Source organism: Lissotriton vulgaris, chromosome 2_1 (assembly GCF_964263255.1).
Source record: "Lissotriton vulgaris chromosome 2_1, aLisVul1.2, whole genome shotgun sequence".
NCBI classification, from domain to species: domain Eukaryota; kingdom Metazoa; phylum Chordata; class Amphibia; order Caudata; family Salamandridae; genus Lissotriton; species Lissotriton vulgaris.
The window spans coordinates 380,198,204-380,222,033 of NC_141687.1; the positions used below are offsets into that span (position 1 = coordinate 380,198,204).

At 45.1% G+C, this 23,830-nt stretch overlaps 1 protein-coding gene across 4 annotated transcripts in view; it reads right to left on the minus strand.

The window, feature by feature from the left end:
- Positions 1–23,830, minus strand: part of SERPINF2 (serpin family F member 2) — a 301,526-nt gene that overhangs the window by 197,261 nt on the left and 80,435 nt on the right. For all 4 annotated transcript variants that reach the window (XM_086955199.1, XM_086955201.1, XM_086955198.1 and 1 more), the window contains exon 3: positions 11,557–11,619. In XM_086955199.1, the coding sequence (XP_086811325.1) occupies positions 11,557–11,619 (63 nt within the window). The remainder of the gene's footprint in view (positions 1–11,556; positions 11,620–23,830) is intronic.

Consider the following 23,830-nt stretch of genomic DNA (forward strand, 5'->3'; position numbering starts at 1 on the left):
TGCCACTCGTGTTTGTAATTCATACTCTCGGTCACTAGCGCATTGGAGTCCACGCTGTTGGCCACTCTCTTGCTGATGAAGCAGCGAAATCAGCAGTATCAACATATTTAGTTGCAGCAATCACACGGTCCAAAAGTAAGATTGATGATAATATCTTGGCGGCTGTTTCTGCCACTGAGAAGAGAGGTAAATATCCTACGGAGTTCCCTTCGAAGTACAGATACCACTTAAGTCCCTATAAGGTTCCTTGTGTGAAAATTCCTGAAGTTGGGGAGAGGTTGATTCCCAACTTAGATCGCAGAAATACACTGATCACAGCAGCCCATGAAGGTGTTGCGTCTGCGCATGCGGGCGTTTCAGCCACTGTGTCTCAATTACAACAACGTTTTTGGTGGCGGGGACTGTACAAACAGACGCGTGACTATGTCCTTCAATGTGACATTTGCCAGCAGATTAAGCCTTCAACTCCTACGCGTCCCCCCCAAACACAGTAGTTCATTTCTAATAAGCCATTAGGTTGTGTTTATTTAGATCACTGCGGTACTTTTTCTTCAGATACTGCGTATAAGTACATCTTAGTAGCAGTTGATTCATGCACAAGCTTTGTATGGGTCTGGCCTCATCGCAGCACTGATACACGGACTGTCATCAGGGATTTGCGTGTCTTTGTAGGGATTTTTGCCTGTGGTACCTTCCATTCGGATCAGGGTCCTGCTTTCGCCTCTAAGGCGTATAGGGATGCCATGGCTTCGATGGGGGTCCAAATCAAGTTTTCGTCTCCATACCGACTTGGGGGTAATAGTGTTGTGGAACGAATGAACCGTGACTTAAAGCAATCACTGACAGCTCGAGTTATAGGCACTGTCAGAGACTGGCTGGCCCATCTTAATGACGTGCAGCGTGCTCTTAATAATCTCCCTAGAAGGTCTCTGGGTGGGCGGACCCCATACGAAATGCTCTTTGGTATCAAGATGTATGTCCCGGACCTTGACTGTCTAGACACGGTTGGTTCGGCTGCCTCCTTTGACGTAGATGAACATTGCAATGTCTTACAGACTCTACAAGAGACGAGAGACAGTCTTGCAAAGGAACATTTGCCCTACACCTCGGATGATGCGTTGCAGATCCCGGTAGTTGGCTGGCTACCCCAAGTTGGAGAACTGGTTCGAGAGAAGATCGATAACAAGAAGGAATTTGGTGTCTCATACCGTGCTCCGGTTCCCGTGCTTGGTGTGAAGGGCACAAGAACAGCCATTTTACCACCACTTCCAGGTCCTAAAGAGAACAGGTGTATCTCCATTGACAATGTCAAAATACACAGAGTGGCCGATTCTTTTTAGCATGACACCAGCAGACTCATGTCCTTTGATGGTGAGAAATTCTGTATTGGCCTCTGCTTCGGATAGTGCCCCGGAGGTGGCCCTTGAGATGCCTGCAGTTTCAAGTCCTTTATTGAGTGCTTTGCCTGGTACTCGCCTTGATGATAGACTACACCTAACCAACTGACTTATCGATGCCTGATTTACAAACTCGTTTAGCCACAGAGTCCCGATTTTCATTTGACACTATTTCACATACTTCAGGGAAGCCCACGAGGCTAAGGGCCTACGCGACTTTGTTTAAAAAAAATGTTTTGATACCCCCTTGGACTTATATTTGGCTGGGGGTTTTTGCTTTCTATCTTTTTATGTCAATTGGTTTTGTGTTTTATTTTTTCCGATTCATCAATGGACATTATATCGAGGAGAGAACATGCATTAGACATCTGAATGGAACATTGGCTCCCCACTCCTCATCACATTCAGCCCACAGATTGAAAAGAGACTTGGCCTTTGTTAACATCACCGCGTGGCCTGTCCTTGATGGAATAGTCTGGGATGCAGTTAAAGTTCAAATTCATGGCCCGACTGAAGTTATTAATGTTCTTAATGTGCTTAGATTTAACATGGGGATGTGGTTCAACAAAACATACGTTCTGATGATTGGGATGTTCAGGCCGTAGAAGCTTTGTTTGCTGATTTGAAATATTATGCTGCCTTTGATGCTGAGGATTTATATTTAGAATCTGCTAATTATGGTGATTTGTTTTGTTTCCAACATTTTGGCAATCACTACTTACATAAAACTCATTCTAGGAGAAGTACTGTGAATTATACCCAGTGGGAACATTGCCCGGCTCCTTTAAGAGGCAGCTCGAAAACATTTTTGAAAAACTACACTTATTTTACTGACTTTAATCAGTCCAATCCCGCTTCCTTTTATTTTAAAATGACAGTTATTGTATTCAAAGTCCTTTCTAGACCAGCTAGCTGTTGGTGGCTACGAGTTGTGGAAGGAAACACTTGACCTTAAATCAGTTTGGGGTTCTAAAAGTTGGCAGGTACGAGGCACTGAGGCTTTGCACCATGCATGTCTCATCCCAAATCATATGTTGTTTTTTGAATTCTACTATCTCACAGACAACATGCTTTGGATTGGCTACTTCTAAAAAATTAAATGCTCCTTCCTTCGCTGATTTGGAAGAATATTCTGGTTGGGAAAATTCAACTAAATTTTCAATTAGAGAGTTGCAGACCCTTTTGCCAAATTCATCCTTTAACATATCCAGTTTGGATCCCAAGGGTTTGTTGATGTGGCACAGAAGTGCAGATTCGTGCCAACATCGTTTTTTGGGCCTGGCTGAGGGTTTTACACAGGTCAGAGTAGATCCCCGTTTTGAGAGTGACCATTCTGTAACCACTTATTCAGTAGGCAAATTGTGTCAGAATTGGCTCAAACACTCTACATTGGCGTCAGTTAAACTGCATTTGTCTAAACTGACTGACAAGGTTGATTTGAATGATTTCATAAAGGGCCCGGCTAGAGGTAGATCTAAAAGATGGATCTATGTCGTTTATAATGAACTCTAGAAAACATCACAGATTGAAGCGGCTAGCCGCCTTAGGGCTATTGATCAAGCTAGTTTGGAAAAAGTGCTTGCAGTAGTGGATAACAGCATTAATACACTTTCCTCCCGCATTTACACGTTGGATAATATTGTGTCATCTGTTGTTGACATTGTACAGGATGAAGTGTCTGTTTTGTACCATGGTCAAAATCAATTGCGTTCTATTATGCAGTTTGCATGGACCCTGCAGACACTGAAAAACGGAAAAGTGCCTTGGTATTACATTAATGTATCATCTCTATTTGCCCCTTTTAATTTGACAGAAAAACAAAGTTTGCTTTCAATGAGAGATGCTTCGTTTTCCATGTTACACATTGAACGCTTGGAGTCTTTGCCCTTTTCAGTGGCAGAGGCCACTGCTACTACGTGGCTTATCAACAGGTTAATAACTTTACCATTTGCGCTTTTCCAGTTTACAAATTGCATGAAATATTTTGCCATTGGTAGGTTCGAGCCTCTTGGTAGCTCCTATTTACATGAAGCCTGGTCACTCCCTTTCACTTACAGGTGCCTTAGAGACGGAAAGGAGGTTTATCTGAAAGGGGAGGAGTGTACGGAAACACCAGGTCACTCATTAATGCGTAGAAACATACAATTGCATGGCTCTTGTAATCAGGAACGCCCTAATTTAGCATGTGTTTTAAAAGGTACACCTGTGCCCGCTATTGTCCCGACTTTTACTTTATTATCAAACGGGAGTTATTTACTTTTAAATAATGAAGATTGCTGTGGGTTATTGAAATACAGAACAAGGGAACCCAAAGGAAATTTAGACAGGGACCTTGGGCAATTTTATGTTATAGAGAACAGTGCTCCCTATTCAGAGAGAATACAGTGTGATAGATAACCATACACTAGAATAGAATGTATGTCTTTTGTCCAGCCGAACAAGAATTTATTTTCAAAAGTAGTATCAAATAAAACATTCAGATGACAAGTGGGCACAACCGTGACCCACAGAACACAAGACAGAACAACGAACACAGAAATGGCCAAAAGGCAAGCCAAAATGGGTCTGTACACTTGTACTCAGTATAGACAGACACAAATTGATCATTTAACACCGTTGCACAATGTGTTATAGCTTGAGTCTGGTGCATAGGGTGTTTGGGTGTCGACGACGTTTCGATGCCAACGTTAAATATAGGGCATCATCTTCAGGACAAACAAATAATGCATTGCTGTCTTGATAATAATGTATCACACCTTTTTTTACAATTCTTTACATACAAAAAAGGAAGAAGGGGGAGAAAAAAATGGAAAGGAAGAATTTTAACCACATATGACAACAATATACTAGGCATGTTTTCAGCATAACGTTTGTGACTTAGGTGCTTGGATTTGTGTGATCAGTGTGGACTGATTTTCATGCAGAAGTGGTGACATTTCTCTGGTTTATACTGAGTGAGGATTGAAATTCGTGTCGCAGTGACGACGTTAAAAAGGAGTTGGTTGAAGTGATGCTGATTTATGGTGCTTGGTGCAGCTTCGTCATGACATTGTGAATTGTTGCAGTGATTAAACGGAGAAAAGACAAGTGAGTATGATAAAAACCAGTCGGCATATTAAAAAACGACGAAAAGACGCAGTGCCTGATCAAGAGCAAGGTGTTCCCAGTGAGTCAGGAGGAACAGAAACGGCGCGATGCGAGAGTGAAACAAATATTCTCATGGGTGAACCCAGAGGGCAATGGGGAAATTACCTAAGGTGGCAGAGAATCAACGGTTCATTATAGGCGCGAGGGCGCTCAGCATCTGGACTTTGGGGGTTGCTGGCACCAGCAGGACCTAAATGAACAAGAAGCAGAAGTGGAGGTTTCTAAGTTTAAGAAGGGGTGGAGTTGACACGGGAATTGAGTGTAAAACAGAATAAATTAATTACCAATTCTGTTTGCTTAATAGCAGAAAGTCCTGTTGGGTGCTGTGTGCCAGCTGTAGGAAAATGCACGATCGCATTACCTGGAAGCAGAGAGGGGTAAACATGGGTTAGGCGTGAACCCGCCACGTTAAAGAGGTGGTGTCCAAGGAATCTGGTAATGCTACTTACTTCAGTGAGTGTGGGCAGTATCGCCGCATCTGCTTCGGAGTTTCAATGGAGACTGCCGGTTTGCCGAGGCAGAGCTGGTTAAGGCATACTATCGGTAGAAAGCGAAGAGGGACTGGTTAGGGCACACTATCGGCAGAAAGCGAAGAGGGACTATGGGGTTACAAGGGAGCTGAAAGGATGGAAACGATAATCCATATGCTGCACTTAAGGTGGCAAGGGGTAGCGCACCATAGTATTCTAAAAGCAACAAAAAGCCAGCAGCCTATTTGGTGGATTTCCCGTTTTACTGGCGCTGGCTGCTGGCTTTTTGTTGCTATTTTGTTTTATTCAAAATGGATGCCCGTCCTGTGTTCGCAGACGAGCTGGCACAGTTAGCACTGGTTCGCAACAGGATGTTTGAATACTATGGTGCGCTGCCCCTTGCCACCTTAAGTGCAGCATATGGATTATCGTTTCGATTTTCCTATTTCACCTGTGTCCAGCCTGTCTTTCATTTGCTGGGCTGCGATTTTGACTGGGCCCTGATTTGTGTCTCTGCAATTTGGTGTCTCCTGTAGTGGATTTTAAGCATCTCACAAGTCCCTTAGTTACTCATGAATTGCTTTATTCTGACGGAGGGATTATGGCCTTTGCAGTGATGCATGGAGTTCTGGGTCGTTGGAATATATTCGCAGCGGCGCAAGATTTCTTGGCACACAGCTTCATTGAAAACCCACCGAGTTGTCCTCTGATGGTACTAGAGGCTCCGGTAATTGAAGAGCATGTATGTTCTTTCTCACTATTGAATTGGATGGTAACTGACTTCCTTTTGGAAGCGGTTGCTGCTTATTTCGCATACTCAGTTTTAGGCTGACTCCTATTGAGGCCTTTAATGTCATAATTTTTTCTCTCTCTCACAATTTTTTCTTTTCAGAATTATGATGGACAATGTTTTATACCAGACCTATTGGCTTTAGTAACAGTTGACATTACATTGTCATGCTGGTGAGATTTTGGATTTTTGGGCGGACTAAATTATTTTTCATCACCTACTCGATTTCGAACTGAATATTTTATTGAACTCTGCTTTCAACATTGAGTCCCTTATCTTATCTTATTTTATCTTATCTTATCTGATACGTGCTCGGATCAAGGGAGGGTGTCATATAGATATACTAGCAGCCCGTCCCGACCTTGTTGGGGAACAACAGGCTTCCCCGACCCCCACCCGCCCCGATATTGTCCAGCAGCCCGGGCCCCCGCCAGACCCGTCCCCCGCCTGCCCCGACCCCCGCCTGCCCCGACATGGGTCCCCTTACCTCAGCCGCCGCTCCTCCCGCCTGTCCGCTGCTGATATACTGCTTTAAATCGGTCTGTTCTTCTTTGCAGAGGTGTACATGCTGACCAATCCGTTCTACAGAGTGTACATTGGCTGGGAAAGCTTACATCATAGCTAATCTTTTTGGCCTAGAGGTGTGTTAATGATTGCTGTTTCACCATAAAAACACGGGATCATTCTCTTTTCTCCTGCAGCCCGGGCCCCCGCCTAGCCCGTCCCCCACCTGCCCCGACATGAGTCCCCTTACCTCAGCCGTCGCTCCTCCCGCCTGTCCGCTACTCGCACCGCCGCTGGCCTGTCCCCTGCTCCTCACGTCGCCGCTCCTCCCCCGCGCCATGTCCGCCGCTCCTCATCGCGCTCCTAGACGCCGCTCCTCCCCGCGCTCCTGACGTGAGCACACACGTCGCGGCCGGCGCTACTTCGGAGGGACTACTTTTTATTTTACTGTAAATTTTTTAAATAACTTTCTTTAAAAAATTTATATAGCCTATAACCATCTACACACCCTGACGATTCCAATGGTGTATCGGGTGTGTGGATTGGCGCTGTGGTTCCCGAGTTTACCCGCCTCAAAGGCTGAAAGTTCTTCCTTTATTATAGTAGTATAGATATAGCCTGTATGCTGTGTTAAGTTAGCATGAGCTTCTTAGGAGTTTAAACGCCATTTTACATTTCTGCTGCTTTTGCACACGACACATAGCTGTTGCTTTAGCTTTGAGCCTAGTGGAATGTTTTTGATTCATGCAAGAATAATATGTTGTTACTCTGATATCAGCCTTGCTTGGCGAGCTGTGTCTGTACAGTGAGCGCAGAAACCTTCAAGGATATCTCAACACAGTGGTTGTTGTGAGCACTGATCTTCGCACGTTCCTAGACATAACATATATGCAGCTGCAGCCAAGTTCTGGCTTTAGGCGCGTTTTATATTGCTTTGCACAAGAGCATAACAAACACACTTGATGGTGCTTCGCATGCAGGGAGCTGGTGGAAGATGACGTGATCCCTTACCACTAGGATCTTGAGGTATGGGCCCGCCCTGCTAAAACCCAAAGAGATCTTCTTAGATATGATATAATATACTGGCTAGGGAGGGTGAGAATTAGGTTTTGTTAAACCCTATTCATTTTAGCATAATACCATGCTTTCACCGTTTGTGTTCTATGGACTAGTGACTATGCTGATTACTTTGTTTCTTATAATATGTTTGCTTGTATTAGCTAAGATACTGCGTTTGAGAACCCTGCATTAGTGAATAAACATTTCAAATATGCACGTGTCCTCTTTTACTCCTTGTTCTGGATTGAAATGATTGTATAACGAAAGAGTGTTCATGTGTTCCACGTTACCTGAGGTGTACTAAGTCCATGCTATGGTTTGTCTAAGCATTGGGAGTTTGTGATAACCAATGAGACACTGTAGCTAGTCTGGTAGGGGATTTTTGGGTACTAAGGTGAGTTTTGGCACACCCTAATTCACTGAGGTTCCAAGCCTCTATGCACAGTTCTGTCTGAGCATGGAATCCCTGTGACACTGGGGGCTGATTTTGTTCATGGAGACCTGCGTGTGCTAAACAAAATTTGTGTTGCTTTAATTATTTCGAAGCACACGTAGGTCTCCGTGAACTAAATCAGCCCCCACTGCAGTGAAATCAGCCCCCAGCTCGGCAGCATTCCAAACTGCCCGGTAGTCAGTCCAGCCCTGAGCCTGACCACGTGGTAGGGATTTTATGCAAGGCCAGTGTGAGAGTGGGCTGCGTACCGGAGCCGACCGGAGCAGCTGGCAGTATATTTGAGCACCCAGGCGAGCAGTGGCAGTGTGAGCCGGCCTGGGGAGACTGGGAACTCAGGCTTGGGGGTGCTGACCACCTTGTCACAGAATAGTGCCCTCAGTCGAGATGCACCCCGGGGGCATTGGAGGGACCCACTGCAGGAGAGCACAGACTGCATCCTTTCTACTCAATGGGGGAAAGGGACTCACCCCCATTGGACATCGGGTCAGTGGATGGACCCCCGTGTTGCGGTCTCGCTCGCCTCCTTGAGGGATGAGTTCACTGAATAGCTCGGCACAACTCCTCTCGGATTCCTGGCTATTGTGGACGTCCCGGTGGTTCCTATTCTAGGGCTTCCTTGCAACTAGGAAACCACTACATGAATTGCCCCTTGTAAGTCGAGCCATAATAGGGGCAAGAGGTAAGAAGGCCAGCTCCATAAAAAGTATATTTCAGCATGCTGCTCTGTTCAAGACTCTGAGCCACTAAGAGGAACCAGGAAACATAACACAGGCGTGGCAGACCACAGATCAATGTGTCACTAGGGACTTCTTTCTTGCAGCTTTTCAGGACCTCCAGGATGAGATCCTTGATATCAAATCAGACTTACGTGGTGATCTGCTGGAGCTGCGCAGGGAGAAATTGGAACTGGGCTCCAGGGTTGAGAAGGGCCTCTATGATCAGGTGGATGATTACGACAAACTCCAACAACAAATGCTAGGCCCAGAACAGCAATATGCAATACTTACAGACAAGTGCGAAGACCTAGAGAAAAGGTCACAATGGAACAATGCCCACATTAGAGGAGTACCAGAGGTACACCCTGAGGACTTCACCTCATATACCTAGGACCAATTCTCGGCTATATTGGAGGACCTGGACTACACTCCTGTGATGTTCTATGAGAGGCGTGCCTCTGATGTCCTCACAAGGGTGTACTCTTCTTTGAGGATGAGGAAGCTGTTATGGCTAAGACAAGGGTCAGAGGTAGGATATCTTACAAGGGACCCTCACTCTCCCTCTTCCAGGATTTGTCTCAGGTCACCCTGGCAAAATGCAAGTCCTTCAGACCCATCACCGACTTCCTAAGAGCAAGAGAGATCAAGTATTGATAGGGGCACCCCTTCAGGATAAACCTTCAGCAGGAAGGGAAAGCTAAATCCCTCATGTCATTGGAAGCAGCCGGGAGGCTGTTGGGCCTGCCCGTCTTAGGGGGGGTGCCCCAGGGATGCTGGAGACCTCTGAGTAAAGACAGAGTGCTGCGGAGTGGACCACAGTGCACAAGAGGCACAGGGGCAAAGAATCCAGCTGACAAAGAGATCAGAGCAGATAAACAAAGGATCCTCTCTCAGCTGCGTCAAGCTGCTGGGGAGGTCCCAGGACCCTCCTTCTTGGTAGATGATGAGGCAGTGCCACAGAGGTGGGTGGAGCACCCCTGATAGGCAGATTTCCTGACTCCAGATGACCTGGAATGGATGTCTCCCTCTCCTGCCATTGTGGGGTGGGGTCTGGTGAGGGGTGGTGAGGCTGTACAATTCCCCTAGAAATGCTAGAGCTATTCTCCTTTGCGAGGTATAGGCCGATGGGACACTGGACCTTTGTCGGACACCTTTACCTCGATTTATTGCACGTAGGTTCCCTTAGTTGTTTTGCTGGTTACCTTGTTTTGGTTGGAGAATACAAGGGGGTAAGCCATCACCCACTTTTATCCTAGCCCAGGCAGTACCCCAACCCACTACTCATAGAGAGAGACAGAGCAGGCACCTATCCTATGATACTCCCAATGCAGGCACCACATACACTACGGGTTGTGACATCTGATGTTCGGGCCTCAATAACGGCACAAAATGCCTGAATATTCGGGGTGAAATAAAACGATTGGATGGATGTATGCCTACTGCAGGAAACCCACCTGCTTAAAGTGGATATACAACTACTTCTCTCCAGAGCCTTTCCACTCCAGTACGACGCCTCTGCCTCGCCTGAGAAGGCAATAGTCACAATTCTCATTATGAACACCACAAAGTTTTGTGAGCAACAGGTCCTGGTAGATGAGCAAGGCCGCTGGCTAGTGGTCATGGGAAATGGCAGGGAACACAAATAGCGATAGATACTGTTTATTGCCCACATACCGGGTAGAATGCATTTCTACTCCATGTCAACCAAAAGCTTGCGGGAGTCAGACAATCCCCTACTGATTGGAGGTGACCTTACTAGTGTTATGTACTCCACATTGGACAAATCCCAACAGAGGGTAGGGGCACACCTACACTGTCATCAATTGCCCAAGCTCTCCTCTTGGACCTGGGCCTGACCAACGCCTGGCACTATCGACACCCACTGATGTCTGAATATTTGCACTTCTCCTCTGCATACACCACCTATGCTAGAATCGACTACCTTCTTGTAGATCAGCCGTTACTCTGCTGGGTCAAGGATGTTTCTCAGGGTTCAATCACGAGATCCACCTACACGCCACAGGTTAGTGGGGCTCCGTTGGTGTGGGCCCTCCCGGACCCCCTGTTGGGGTACAGGGGTAGCCCCCACTGTGACAGATACTTCAAGTTCCTCGAGGTATGGGCATGGGGGGAGGGGGGAGGGGATGTTCACGTGTTATGGTTTATGTATGTTAATAGCTGGACATGGGCATGGCATAGCTGCCAAGGTTTCAGATTGCGATGTGTGACATTTTCCTAATTTCAGTGTAATAATGAGTGACATTTCAAAGACTATGAGTGACACTTTCTCGCAAGCAAAATCGAGCAATGAAGATGAAGGAAACATACAACTATTAGAAATTGCTACCCACTGAGCAACAAAAAGCTCTAATTGTATCTTAAAATTGCTTCAATGCACCAGAAATGGAAGGACACTAATAGGACATAGACTGCATGACAGCAGTGCTTAGCAACAGAAGACAGGCCCTATAGGTGCTCAGAACATAATCTCAGCCCCACCATGCAGATTATGCAAAATTGGTATTGAGTACACTGTGTGAGGGAGAGCCCTGTGATTAGTTTGTTGTGTCTCTCCCTGCACAGAGAAAATGGATCTCATCAGCCAGTTAACTAATTTTCTGTAGTTTCCGTAAATTGTTTGTTAGGGGGTGGGTGCTCTTGTTTCTGGATGGTATGGGCATAGCCGACAGGTTTTCAGTTTGCCGGCCATGTGTGACATTTATAGGCTTTCAGGGTATTTATGAGTAACATTTCACTGGTTTATGTTTGACACTTTGTAAGGAATTAAAGAAAGCTATCAATAGTTTTTTTCTTGCAATTTTACTTTTTTCATAACAACTTCTTATAACCAGCCCTTCTCATAACCCATTGCCTGCAGTGCAAAGTAAGAACCCGTTTGACAAAAGCTTCACCAATATTCCTTCTCCTTTACAGGCCCAATATATGTTAACATTCTTGATAGCTGCAGAACTAGCTCCCCCAATGGGAATCATGCGCACCAGCAAAACGTAGTGCTCACCTCTGTGGCGTTCTCCTCTGCCTCGCCATTATTGACGACGTCATCAGCCTCCAGTCCCAAAGCCTGCAAGGAAAAGTGAGCTGTAAAAGGAGGCATGTTTCTGATTCGAACAGATAGCTGCACATGACGTGGAGAAAGAATCTGTAATCTAACCTCTGTACCTCGACTCTCACTACTGCTTGCATACCCGTCTACACAGACTGTTTATATGTGCGCTCCCTACAACATATACCTGTCAATGTATGATCTTGCAAAGACCAAACGCCACAGACTGATTATATGTTACAGCCCTTCCCATTAAAAGGTTTGCCCTGTGTGTGTTTTTATTTTTATTTTACTCCGTCTTGTTATTGTATTTCAAAAATGCAAAACAATACACATCATGGTGTCAGCGTTGGTGCATAGGAACAATATGTAGTTTTGTCGTCGCAACACAGCGCATAAGTCGAATCTGCATAAGTAGTTATGTATCAATAAAACAGCCCAGATATGTACAAGATACAGTAAATCATGATGAAATAGCATCTAATAAATGCACAATAGACCATCTAGCGATACCTCCGGACTGAATATTCTGAAAGGTGCAAACAAGATGAAAAAAAAAACATTTGCTCATAAACTTGAAAGGGTCGTAACAAGTAAGGTAAGTGCAAGTCGGTGTTCGATGCAGTGAGGGCATGAGGAGGGGCGATGGCATCCTGCATGGCGGACGGGGCCATGGCACTCCCCTCCATCTAGTATTGGCCTTTACACTGATAGGCAGGCTTTAGTCAAAAAGCTGGAGCATCCGTAGTTTCAAGGGGCTGAAGCAGGTGAATTCTATGTGCATGAGATGGTTTTTAGGGGCTTCCATAGGCGTTGGAACTTTGTCTCTGTCCTAGCTAGGTTGTGTGATATCTGTTCCATTGCTAAGATATGCCTAACGCGACCAAACCATTGCTCTAAAGAGGGAAAGGCTGTCTGCCTCGGCATGAGTGCAATAAGTTGCTAAGAGCAGATAGCTGATAAGCTTCCAGTCTGACTCATTGCGGTTAAGGCCGGAGGTCTGACGCCCAAGATAATCGTGAGATACGAGGCAGGGAGTGGGTACCCTACAATGTCTTAAACATGGCGGGGTATCTCTTTCCAATATGTACTAATTTCTTTGCACGACCACCAGTTATGGCGTAAGTCGCTCTGTCCTTACAACACCAGCAGAGAGGGGAAGTAGCCGCGTACATAGTGGCGAGACGGGCTGGAGTGTGATACCATGGAAACATTCATTTATCCATTACTACTCCTGCTCCTTTCCCAGGGTTTACAGAAAGCAGGCACCGAGACTGCTGCAGCTGCTTTCTAAAAGTTTTATTTCTTTAGCAAAGCAGTGAAAGAAGCGTTTCGGTGGTCACTGCCACCTTGCTCACATTAATTTATATGTGGAAGGTTTTAGGTATGTCTAGTCATGTTTCCCATTGTTTGGGTGTGATATCTTCCTGTGAAGTATTGTGCCATGTTGACTGGTAGGCATGGCTGCGCGGTGGTGGTGAGTGCTGAAGCCTATGCTAAGTGTTGGATATGAGGCCTCTCAAGTCATTATTGGCTCAGACCATTTTCTCGAAGAGAATGTAGGGATGAATGGCTGCAGGGTAAACTGAGGGGTGTAAGGCCCAGGCCGCAGTTGGCAATATTGAAGCTGTGAAGCATCCTTTAGTTGATAGTCCGCTTGGCACTGCTCAATGGACTTCATAACGTCTCCCGCGAAGAGATCACAAAGTGTCTGACATTCCCCGTCGCTCCATAGGTTGAATGAAAGGGGTGATAGCGCTGGAGGGGAGTCCGAGTTCCATGCAATCGGCGTGTTTGTGGAGGGCAAGGTGGTCAGACCTTTCATAAGGGCCACTTACTCCCAGATGCCAAGGAACATCGAAGTGGGGGTGGCAATGTAAGCACAACGCCGCCGGGCATGCTTGTGCAGCCAGGCCAGGTCCCACAAGGGCTGGCACACTACCGCACCGTCCATGTGGAACCAGTGCTTCTCACTCTCTCGGACCACCCACTCAGAAATGTAACGCAGGTGGGCTGCCCAACAATTCTCAAGAAGATTAGGGCATGCTAAGCCTCCTCCATCCTATGGGAGCATGAACAGTGAATTAGCTACTCATGCTTGTTTCCCGTTCCAAATAAAGGTTCGGATGTCCCGTTGTAGGCGTAGGATATTATCCTGCGGAATTGACGTAGGCAGGGTCTGGAAGAGATAAAGGACCTGCGGGAGCACATTGGTTTTTACAACATTCACACGCCCCATCCAGGAGATGTGGAGGAGCTTCCACCTCTGAGAATCATCCAGGATGGAGCGGCGGAGGTGGGGCCAGTTAGCACGAGTTCAGGAGGAAAGCGTGGGAGTGATGTTGAGACCCAGGTTACCTAATGGCTTCCTGGGACTACTGAAAAGGCGCAAGGTCCTGCAGAGCTGGAAGAGCCTGATCTCGGATAGTCAAGTTAAGTACAGATGACTTGACCATATTGATTTGGAAGCCCAAGACTGCCTCATAGGCCTGTAAGTAGGTCACAACGCTTGTAATGGAGACTTTGAGCTGAGAGAGTGTGAGAAGGAGATAATCCGCAAAGAGGCTAATCTTGTGGGTTTGGCCACCAAAGGGAATACCTTTCACCATGTCCGTGTTACGGATTGCAATGGCAAGGGGTTAGACTGCTAATGCAAAATGCAAATAATAAGGGAGATAGTGGGCACCCAGACACATTCCTCGAAGAATTGTTGCAGGCCTCATCAGTTGTCCATTTACCCATAAAATGGCTACCTGCGCCACATGAGGCAATTATCGTAGAGAGCAAACCCGGCCCCAGCCCACTCTTTACTAACACAGCATGGAGGAAGGACCAGTTTACCCTATCAAAGGCCTTCTCTGCGTCCAATGAGAGAAGGCATGCTAGAATATCATAACTTTGGGATTTTTCAACTAAGTGGGCTATGCGGCATACGTTGTCCGCACCCTGTCTATCACAAATAAAGTCAACCTGATCCAAGTTGACAAGGCCCGGGAGATAGGGTTCAAGTCTCGAGGCCAGGATTTTGGTAAACAGCTTTGTGTCAGTGTTGAGTAAGGCAATGGGGCGATAAGAAGAGCACAAGGTTGGGTCTTTGCCTGCCTTGGGTATAGAAGAAATTTTGGCAGAGGCTATTGTGGGCGTGAGACCTGTTTCTTGTGTGAAGGAATTAAATAGCCGCACCAGGTGGCCTTGTAGGTCAAATAAAAAGAGTCGATAAAAAGAAGCTGGGAGACCGTCAGGCCCCGGGGTTTTACCCAGGAGTAGAGCCCAGACCATCACATGGAGTTCCTCAGGAAAAATCGTTTTTTCAAGGAGATCCGCATGGTGTGGATGTGAAGGTTTCCATTCGCAGGTGTTCTAATATGCTACAATCTGCTCTGGGGTAGATCTTCCCCGGAGTATAACATTTGATAATAATCGTGAAAGGCTTGGAGTGTAGATAGTTCTGTTATCGACCATCCCTCCTCCACCGTCTGCAACTTTGCAATAAGTGTCCTGGCACATGCCTGACAAAGCCTACAAGATAGTAGTTTGCCCACCTCGTTGCCTCCCTCATAATAATGTTGTTTCAGCGCCAGGAGTGCATATTCATCCTTTCCTGTTCAGTGTGTGTGAAGCTGGCCGCTTAGCACAGCAAGCTGACGTTTGGTGCAACATGTGGGTGTGGTTTTGCCCAATTGCTCAAATTGTTTCATGTCCACTGTTAAGTTAGACTCTACAAGTCTGGCCTTCCATCCCCAAGCAATAGGGATAGATGTGAATGTAGCCTGAATGGTCGCTTTAACTCCATCCCAAAGTGTGTGTAGGACTGAAGCGGGGATATGCCGATTTCATATTTTGACTATAAGGGATGTGTCTATCGTAATAATAGTATCTATCCAACAGACCATTGACGGGGCAGCTGCCCTGTCACCAGATGTTATGATTGGGGCGACAGGCACTCTGCGAGTTGGGGAAGTGGGTAGTTCAAATTCCACAAAGCAGGATAGCGGGTGGGGAAGTTACAGGTCTTATGGTTTAGGTTAATGGTTTCCAAGGCTTCACAGAAGTACGCCTTTTGTGGGTATGTAGATGAGAGGAGGGTGGCTTCCAGCACATGGGTTCCCCACTGGGTGGTGGGGGGGCACTGATACCCAACTACAATCAAGGATGCACATTTTAGCTGGCACTGATGACAGACACACGTGAGACCTCACAAGGGTTAAAAGTATGGCCCTGGAATGTTAACGGGCTGGGGAGTAGCATTAAACGTTCATTGGTCTTGCAGCATCTGAGACGCCACAGCCCTGATGTAGTACTTCTGCAAGAGACACATCTCCGGGGTCATCACTATAAAGCCTTAGATAGAATGGGATACGTCCAGAAGGCTCATGCAGGATAGACATCCGACTCATGGGGAGTGGGAATCCTGATCAAGAAAACACTACCTTTCATCTCTCGAAGAGTGTGAAGGGATGATCACAGACGATATGTAGCCCTTAATGGGACATAGAGCGGGACTCATCTAAATATTTGATCAGTCTGTGCCCCGCCTTGACTCTTGGCAATGACTCTTCCCAATCTGGAGGACCTATTGTTGGAAATTTCCCCTGGAATTCTGTTGATGGGTGGGACTTTAATGCGGTCTTTGACACAAATATGGACTGAACTGGTGCCACAGCCATGGAAAGGAGCGGGGGCAGGCCTCCTGCCTCAGGTTGCCTCAGATATAGAGCTGGTGGATCTCTGGGACTTAACAGTGGACAATACACATACTTCTCGGCACATCATGGTAGTTTTTGCAGAATTGATTACTACGATCGCAGCTGCCGCAATTTGCGGCAGCAGTGAAATTGGTGACAGGAATATCAGAACACTCCACAGTGGAGGTCCAGCCTAGGTTGGAGGCCTGTTATCTGAAAGATAAGGAAACTAGAGACAAGATGCAGGGATGCACAGACCTATACTTCAAGGAAAATCAGGAGTCCAGGCAATAATAGGGGGTAGAAAAGAAAGAATCCAGGTGACAAAGGCCTGACCTTGAGAGGAAAATATTGGAGATTGAAAGGGAAGCACAGGTCGCAGGACGGGAAATTGACAGATACCAATTGTTGCTCTGTCAACAAGATTTGAGAGCTCTGATAGAGGATCTAGCCCATAAATATGCCCTAATAGTGCAACGTCTCTATGACATGGGAGCTGGAAGCCCATGACAGAGAGAGGTCATGGGTACTTGAGGTGAAAGATGAGAAGGGGGATACTCATACAACTAACGCCAATAGCTGAAGCCTTCACCTCTTATTATGAGGCATTGTGTGCCTCCCGAACTTCCATCACGGAAGCTGACTGGATGGACTTTCTTCAAAATGTGACCCTGCGGACAGTAACGAGGGAAGAACGGAAAGCCTTGGAGGCTGATCGGACTGAGGAAGAAGCACAGCAGTCATTGCGGGAGCTAAAGGGTCTAATGGTCTATCAGTGGATTTATAAAAAGGGGTGGTGGCAATCCAATCCTTGCAATGTATCAAGAGGCTCTCTCTGTGGGCTTCCTCCCTGCTGATTAGAGGATGGCAACAATAGTGTTCATACCAAAAGAAGGGAAGCACCCAGCTGAGTGCAGCTCATATAAACCGATTTCCTTGCTCAATGTGGAAGCAAAAGTATTGGCCAAATCCTGAGCAACTAGATTGAGGGAGGTTTTACCCTCAATAATACACTCTGACCACTCGAGATGTATTCCCGGTAGTAGCATACGGCTCAATCTGAAGCGTCTCTCTGGGGTACTCCACTTGACTGTTTTGTGTTGAGAAACACAGACTGTATTGCCTTAGATGCGAGGATGGCATTCGACTCGGTAGAGTGGAACTGCAAGTTTGTGGTGTTGGCAAGGCTCAGCTTTGGTCCCAAATTCAGAGCATGTGTCAAATTACTTTACCGGGTCCCCATGGCCAGAGCCAAGGTGAATGGCACAACCTTGCATAGCTTTGAGCTCTGGAGATGCACCCATCAAGGATGCTCGCTATCCCCCATGATGTTCGCCCTGGCTCTTGAACCACTAACAGTGAGGGCCCGCCGTGACCCCTTGATTTGGGGTGTACTGGTGCTGGTAGGTTGGGAAGAAAAAATCCCCCTTTATGCAGATTATGTGTTACTATACATTGCTCGCTCCCATAGCTCCATAGTTAGAGTGATTCAGGTGTTCCGAATATTTGGGGAGCACTCTGGATACACAATTAACTGGACTTAGTCAGTAATATACCCCCTGTCAGGTGAGGCCTCCGCCTGCCTCATGACAGTCTGGCCCTGGTGAGCCCGGAAGGGTTCTGATATCTAGGGATCTATGTTATGAGAGACACACAGGAGTTTCTAAGACGAAATATTGACCCACAGGTGGAAAGACTAAAAGGGGATGCTCTGGGAATCTCTGTCACTGATGCTGGTTGGTAGAGCAGCCCTCTACAAGAGGAGGACCCTCCCAAGCTGCTTTACGTGATGCAAAACACGCCCTACAAGATTCCACCAGCAGTGCTCAGGGGTATCGACCAAGAAGTCTGCAGACTGCTGTGGAAAGAGGGTGCCCCGAGAATCGCCCTAGCCAAACTACAGCGGGAGGTATATGACGGGGGACTGGCAGTCCTGTACGTCCTAAAATACTATTGGGCTTCACAATTGCTTGAAGTTAATGACTGGGCTCGGAAGATTCAAAAGCAAATGGGGGAGCTAAAGTAAAGCCACTGGAGGAAAGGAGACCTGAAATTGGTTCAGAGGCCGAAAGGAATGAAAACGACCCCAAAAACCACCACAGAGATCACCCTGACTACTATTTATAATACAATGATGTGTCATCGTGCTGAAAGCAAAGCCGAAAATCTACAAACTATGGCAACTTGTTCAAAGGTGAAGAATGCTGTCCGATGGGCAATTAACATTTATACTGAAACAGCCGATAGGGTGACCGAAGCAGAGGCTAGAATTCTGGCTCTGGAAGAAGAGACTGTAACACAAAAACTGGAACTTGAGACTTTTAGAGCCCATCAGGATGATCTTTCTTATAAATTGTCGGGACTAGAGAATCAATCCCGGAGAAATAACCTACGTTTTTTAGGAATACCTGAGAAAAAAGAGGGGGCGATGTTAGGAAATTTATTGTTAAATTACTAGCAGAAGCATTTCCAGAGTTAACAACATGGGAATGGGCTAGAGAAGTGCAAAGAGCACATCGGTTCCCATTTACTGCTAGGAAATTACGTCAGGGCGAGATAGAATACCCAAGGGCAATTTTAGTATGTTTTAATAATTTCCTTGCTAGGGAAGAGATTTATGCGCTAGCTAGGCCTGAGAAAAAAGCGGTCGCAAAGCACTGTAGTTTTTTTGTAAGGCCGGATTTCTGTCAGGCCACAGTGACCAAACGCTGGCATCTGTGGAAGTTGATACCCAATTTTCAGAAAAAAGGGGCCACTGTGTATCTGCAGAATCTGGCAAAACTGAAAATAATCATGAAAGGGCAAACAAAATTCTTCTTATCAGAAGTCAAAGCTAAGGAATATTTGGAGTCCTTATGAGTAGGAGGTATGAAGGTAGCGCAGGTCTCCCAGTTTGCTTTCCGCAGCCCTAAATGCAGGTTGGGTTGAAATTTTTTTTCTCTCCTCTTCTCTCTCTAATATATTTTTTTCCTTTCATGGTTCCCGGAGAGGGGGGGCACGGCATTCCATACTTTGCAGGAACTGAAAGTTCCTGAGCCCTATATGGTGGGGAGGGTGGGAGGGCCAAGGGGGGGATTTTTGGGGTAAGGTGGTGGGATTGAGGTTCTGGTGGGAGGGGGGGGGTGAAAAGTCAGCGACAGATCAGGCAAAATTGTAAATGGTTTTGAGTATATCAAAGATTGGGCTAGGAGATAGGCTATGTGAAAGAAATAGTTGACTTAATCATGTCCATTATGGTTCATCAGAATAAGTTGGATTTCTTAAATTGCTATTATGGATAAGCAATTAAAGATATGTACTCTGAATATTTGTGGTCTTAACGATCCCAAAAAGAGGCAGGTCCTGGCTAAAATTCTGCAGCTGTTACAAATGTATTTTTTATGTTTACAGGAAACACACGTGGCTTGGGCAAACAGGGGAGTGTTGAAAAACTTAGGGATGGAATTGGTAGTATGTTCCAAACAAATGGGTGTAAAGAGAGGGGTGGCGATACTTAAAAAAAGGGGGCTGGGTAGTTGCATAAGAACTGCTGCCTATAAATGGGGCCGTTGGGCAATTTCTGAATTTAAGTTTAATCAGTTTAGCTTTACTTTATGTAATGTTTACGGTCCTAACTTGGATGATCCTGAGCTCATGAACTATTTGAATGTAGAATTGGGTCAGTGGCCCCAAGCACTGATTATGTGTGGAGATCTAAATATACATACCGACTCGCAGCTGAACATTGGAGCTAATGCAGCTTATTTCGGTAAGAAACAACAGGTGTTCGCATCATTAGGGATTTGATTACAGGGCATGGACTTCAAGATGTTTGGAATTTATTACACCCTCATGATCCAGGGTTTACTTTTTTTCTGCCCCCCATTCTAAATTTGTTCGTTTAGATTATTTTTTAGCCGCTTCAAGAATCTTAGACAAAGCGAACATTGAAATACACCCCAAGTTGATCTCGGATCATAATCCTGTAGTATTAGAGCTTTTGATAGGTCCTGGTGCTAATGCAGAAAAAAAGTTGTGGTCTTTTGATAGAAAACTGCTAATGGATGAAGAGTATTATCAATACATGTCTGAAGTTATTGTTGAATTTTTTAAATTTAATAAAGGAACAGCTGTACAGAGTATAGTCTGGGATACTTTTAAGTCGGTGGTCAGAGGGGAGACCCTTAGTTTTGCTAACGCTAAATGTAAAAAAATACGACTTAAACAAAGGATTTCGATATGGTCACCGTGGCAGAGCGGAAATTAGCAGAAAGAATTCGATCGGGACTAGATTTCGGGGTAGCACAAAGGGATCTTATGATCAGAAGATCTGCAGCATTTTCTAATATTGCGGAGCAGATAGCGGGAAAATACATACAATACAAGAAAGATACTTATGAATTCAATTAAAGAACTGGCAGGCTCCTCTTGCAGAGACTAAAGGAGAAGGCAGTATATAATAATATTAAGAAAATTATCGACATCAATGGAGTAATGCAGGAATCTGAGGAGGACGTCTTGGTAGCATTTCAAGGCTTCTATCAATCTTTATATAGTCAGTCGGGCTCGGATCTAGAAATAGAGGGAGAAGAGGAGAACTATTTGAATAATCTTCCATCAGAAGCTCTGTCTGACATGAATAAAACGATATTGCTGCCCACCCCTCCCCTCCCCCCCCAGTGTGGAGTGAAGTAGAGCAGGCTTTACTGGGCTTAGCCTTGGGAAAAGCTATGGGCCCTGACAATATACCATTAGAGTTCTATCGTACATTCAGGGATATTCTAAAAAAATAATTACTAGAAGTTTGCCAACAAGCTTTAATTGGTAATGCTCCCGAGTCATGGGCTAATGCAACCATTGTTGTATTTAAGAAAAAAGGTAAGGCAGCCACCGAATTGGGATCCTATAGGCCTATCTCATTATTGAATACAGATAGTAAGATCTATTTGAAACTTATTGCTAATAGGCTAAATGACCTCATGCCAGGACTAGTCTCGTTAAGGCAACATGGTTTTATCCAAAAAAGAAATACTACGGACCACATCAAAATGATTATTTCCATGTTGGACTGGTCAGAGGGTACTAACTCTCCAGTAGGCGTGGCCATGTTGGATGCTGAAAAAGCATTCAACAGGGTCTCGTGGAGGTTTCTGTGGGCGGTCTTGGCATGGCAGGGGTTTCCAAAAGAATTTATGACGTCTATTCAGACATTATATTGCCATCCATCTGCAGTTATCCGTATAGCGGGTAAGATGTCTGGGAAAATTGCGATATCAAGGGGGACAAGACAAGGTTCTCCTTGCTCCCCCTTGCTATTTGCTTTGTATATCGATCCGTTTATTCTTACCCTGGAGAAGAACAGAGCAATCAAACTGGTTGAGATAAATAATGGGCAATTCAAAGTATTCGCGTATGCGGATGATATTGCTGTGGTGACATCAGAAATTAGTACAGCTCTTCCCAGGATAATTGAAGCTGCTGAAATTTATGGAAGGTATTCGGGATACAGGTTAAATGTCCAAGACACAATAGATTCACTCGAAGGCTGGCCGACCACCAGATATGCTTTTTGATTCTGAGGCAGTATACTTAGGTGTTAAACTAACAGCTAAAATCGAGGATATTATTCCTATAAATCTGGACCCAATCATAGGTTCTGCCAACAAGACATTAGAAAGGATCAATAATTAACATTTATCCATTTATGGGCGTAGTAATGTCTTAAAAATGCTTATTTTACCTAAGTTTTTGTATTTATTTCGTGCTATTCCTTTACTTATCTCCGCTTCCTTTTTTTCTCGTATCGAGCGAATGTGCTCAAGGTTCTTGTGGAGCTATCACCGCTCCAGGCGATCTCTTAAATACTGTATATTGCCTAGAGAAAGAGGAGGCTGGGGTGTTCCTAATTTCCGTTTATATCACTGGATTGCCATTCTTCAGCATATGGGAGTGTTAATATTACGGGAAGACCTGACAGAAAATTTTGCAGCTCCCTCAATTTATTAGATATTATTAGGGTCCGAGGCGAGGCAATGTTTGAATCGGATTATTGAACATAACTACTACAAGAAAACAAAATTTAAAGTTGTTATAGCCGCATCAGAAATATGGGGAAAAACAAAAAATATTTGAGTGTTGGTGCTAACCTGAATTTCTATACTCCATTTAAGAAGTGTCCTTTATTACTGAATATATTTAGTGACCAGATAATGGTTAGATGGGATAGGGCTGGAATAAGCTATATTGGAGATTTATTCCAGGGGCACCAACTAGTATCTTTTGAATATCTACAGAAGACATATAATTTAATTAGAACTGACTTTTTTAAATACCTTCAGCTACGGAGCTTCTTAGAGCAGAAATGATCAATAACCAGATTACATTGTGCATTATAGGAATTTTTGAAGTAATCAAACTAAGATCTAAGATGGGTCCTATATATCAACTATTCATGGATAAATCGAAAGATAATCTACAAGAATGGGAGTTAAAATGGAAACATAAACTGGGGGTTGAATGCATTAATATAGCAAAAAGTATAGAAATAGCTTCCTGTGTATTATTCAATGGCTCGCTAAAAAGCCAACATTTTATGTCTATATTTGGACTAGAGGAGATAAATGCAATCGATGTGGACTGCTGGCGGCAGATGCACCCCATATGTTTTTCTTGTGTCCTAAGCTTTCTCAATTTATCCATGAAGTTGAATCTCTTATAACAAACAGGTTGGGTATCCGAGTGCAACTGTCGACCGAACTAGTAATTTTTGGCTCTCAAGAAACAGTGGCTGTTGGACGGTCCCCTCCCGAAGAAGGGTTTATTTTTATTAGCATGTCCATTTTTCGTTTATGTGTTACATCTATGTGGTTAGATGTCGATCCACCAACTTTTTTGAACTGGCAATCTAGACTATTGTCTACATATTATTTAGAGAAGTCTCTGTACAAAAGGAAAGGTATTAGAAAGAAAATGTTTGGGGCAAATATGTGGTCTTCTATAACAAACTGGTTAAGGCTTTAAAGAGGCTAAGATTCGATGTCTGATTTTAGATTGTTTTGTTAAACCATGTCTGATAAATTGTAAAAGTGTAAAATCTATGAATTGATGGCATTGTCTGGAATTAATGTACTGATGTTTTGTCTGCTGACATTTAAAACAATAAAAAAAAAAGAAGTTAATGACTGGGCGTTTATAGACCATCATGACCCAGCATACATGGTGGACAGAGGATGCATATGCCAAGTAAGGTATGAGGGTACTCTGTATGGGAAGGCTGGGAGAGGCGGCTGGCCCCAGCACACACAGGTTGTAACAGATATATGGTATGAGTCTACCAAGTTTCTGGGCTGGAAGGGGAAACTGACTGCTCTGACTCCATTGTGGTGCGGTGTACTCTTGCCAGAGGTGGGAGGGCTACACAGATTTAGAAAATGGGGGCTCATTGGTATAGAACACCTAGGTGACGTCTGGAGGAACCAGACCTACATAATGTTTACCGACCTGCAGGCAGATTTAGACCAGGTAGAATTTTAACGTTTCCGGCACACACAGTTGGGGCATGCATT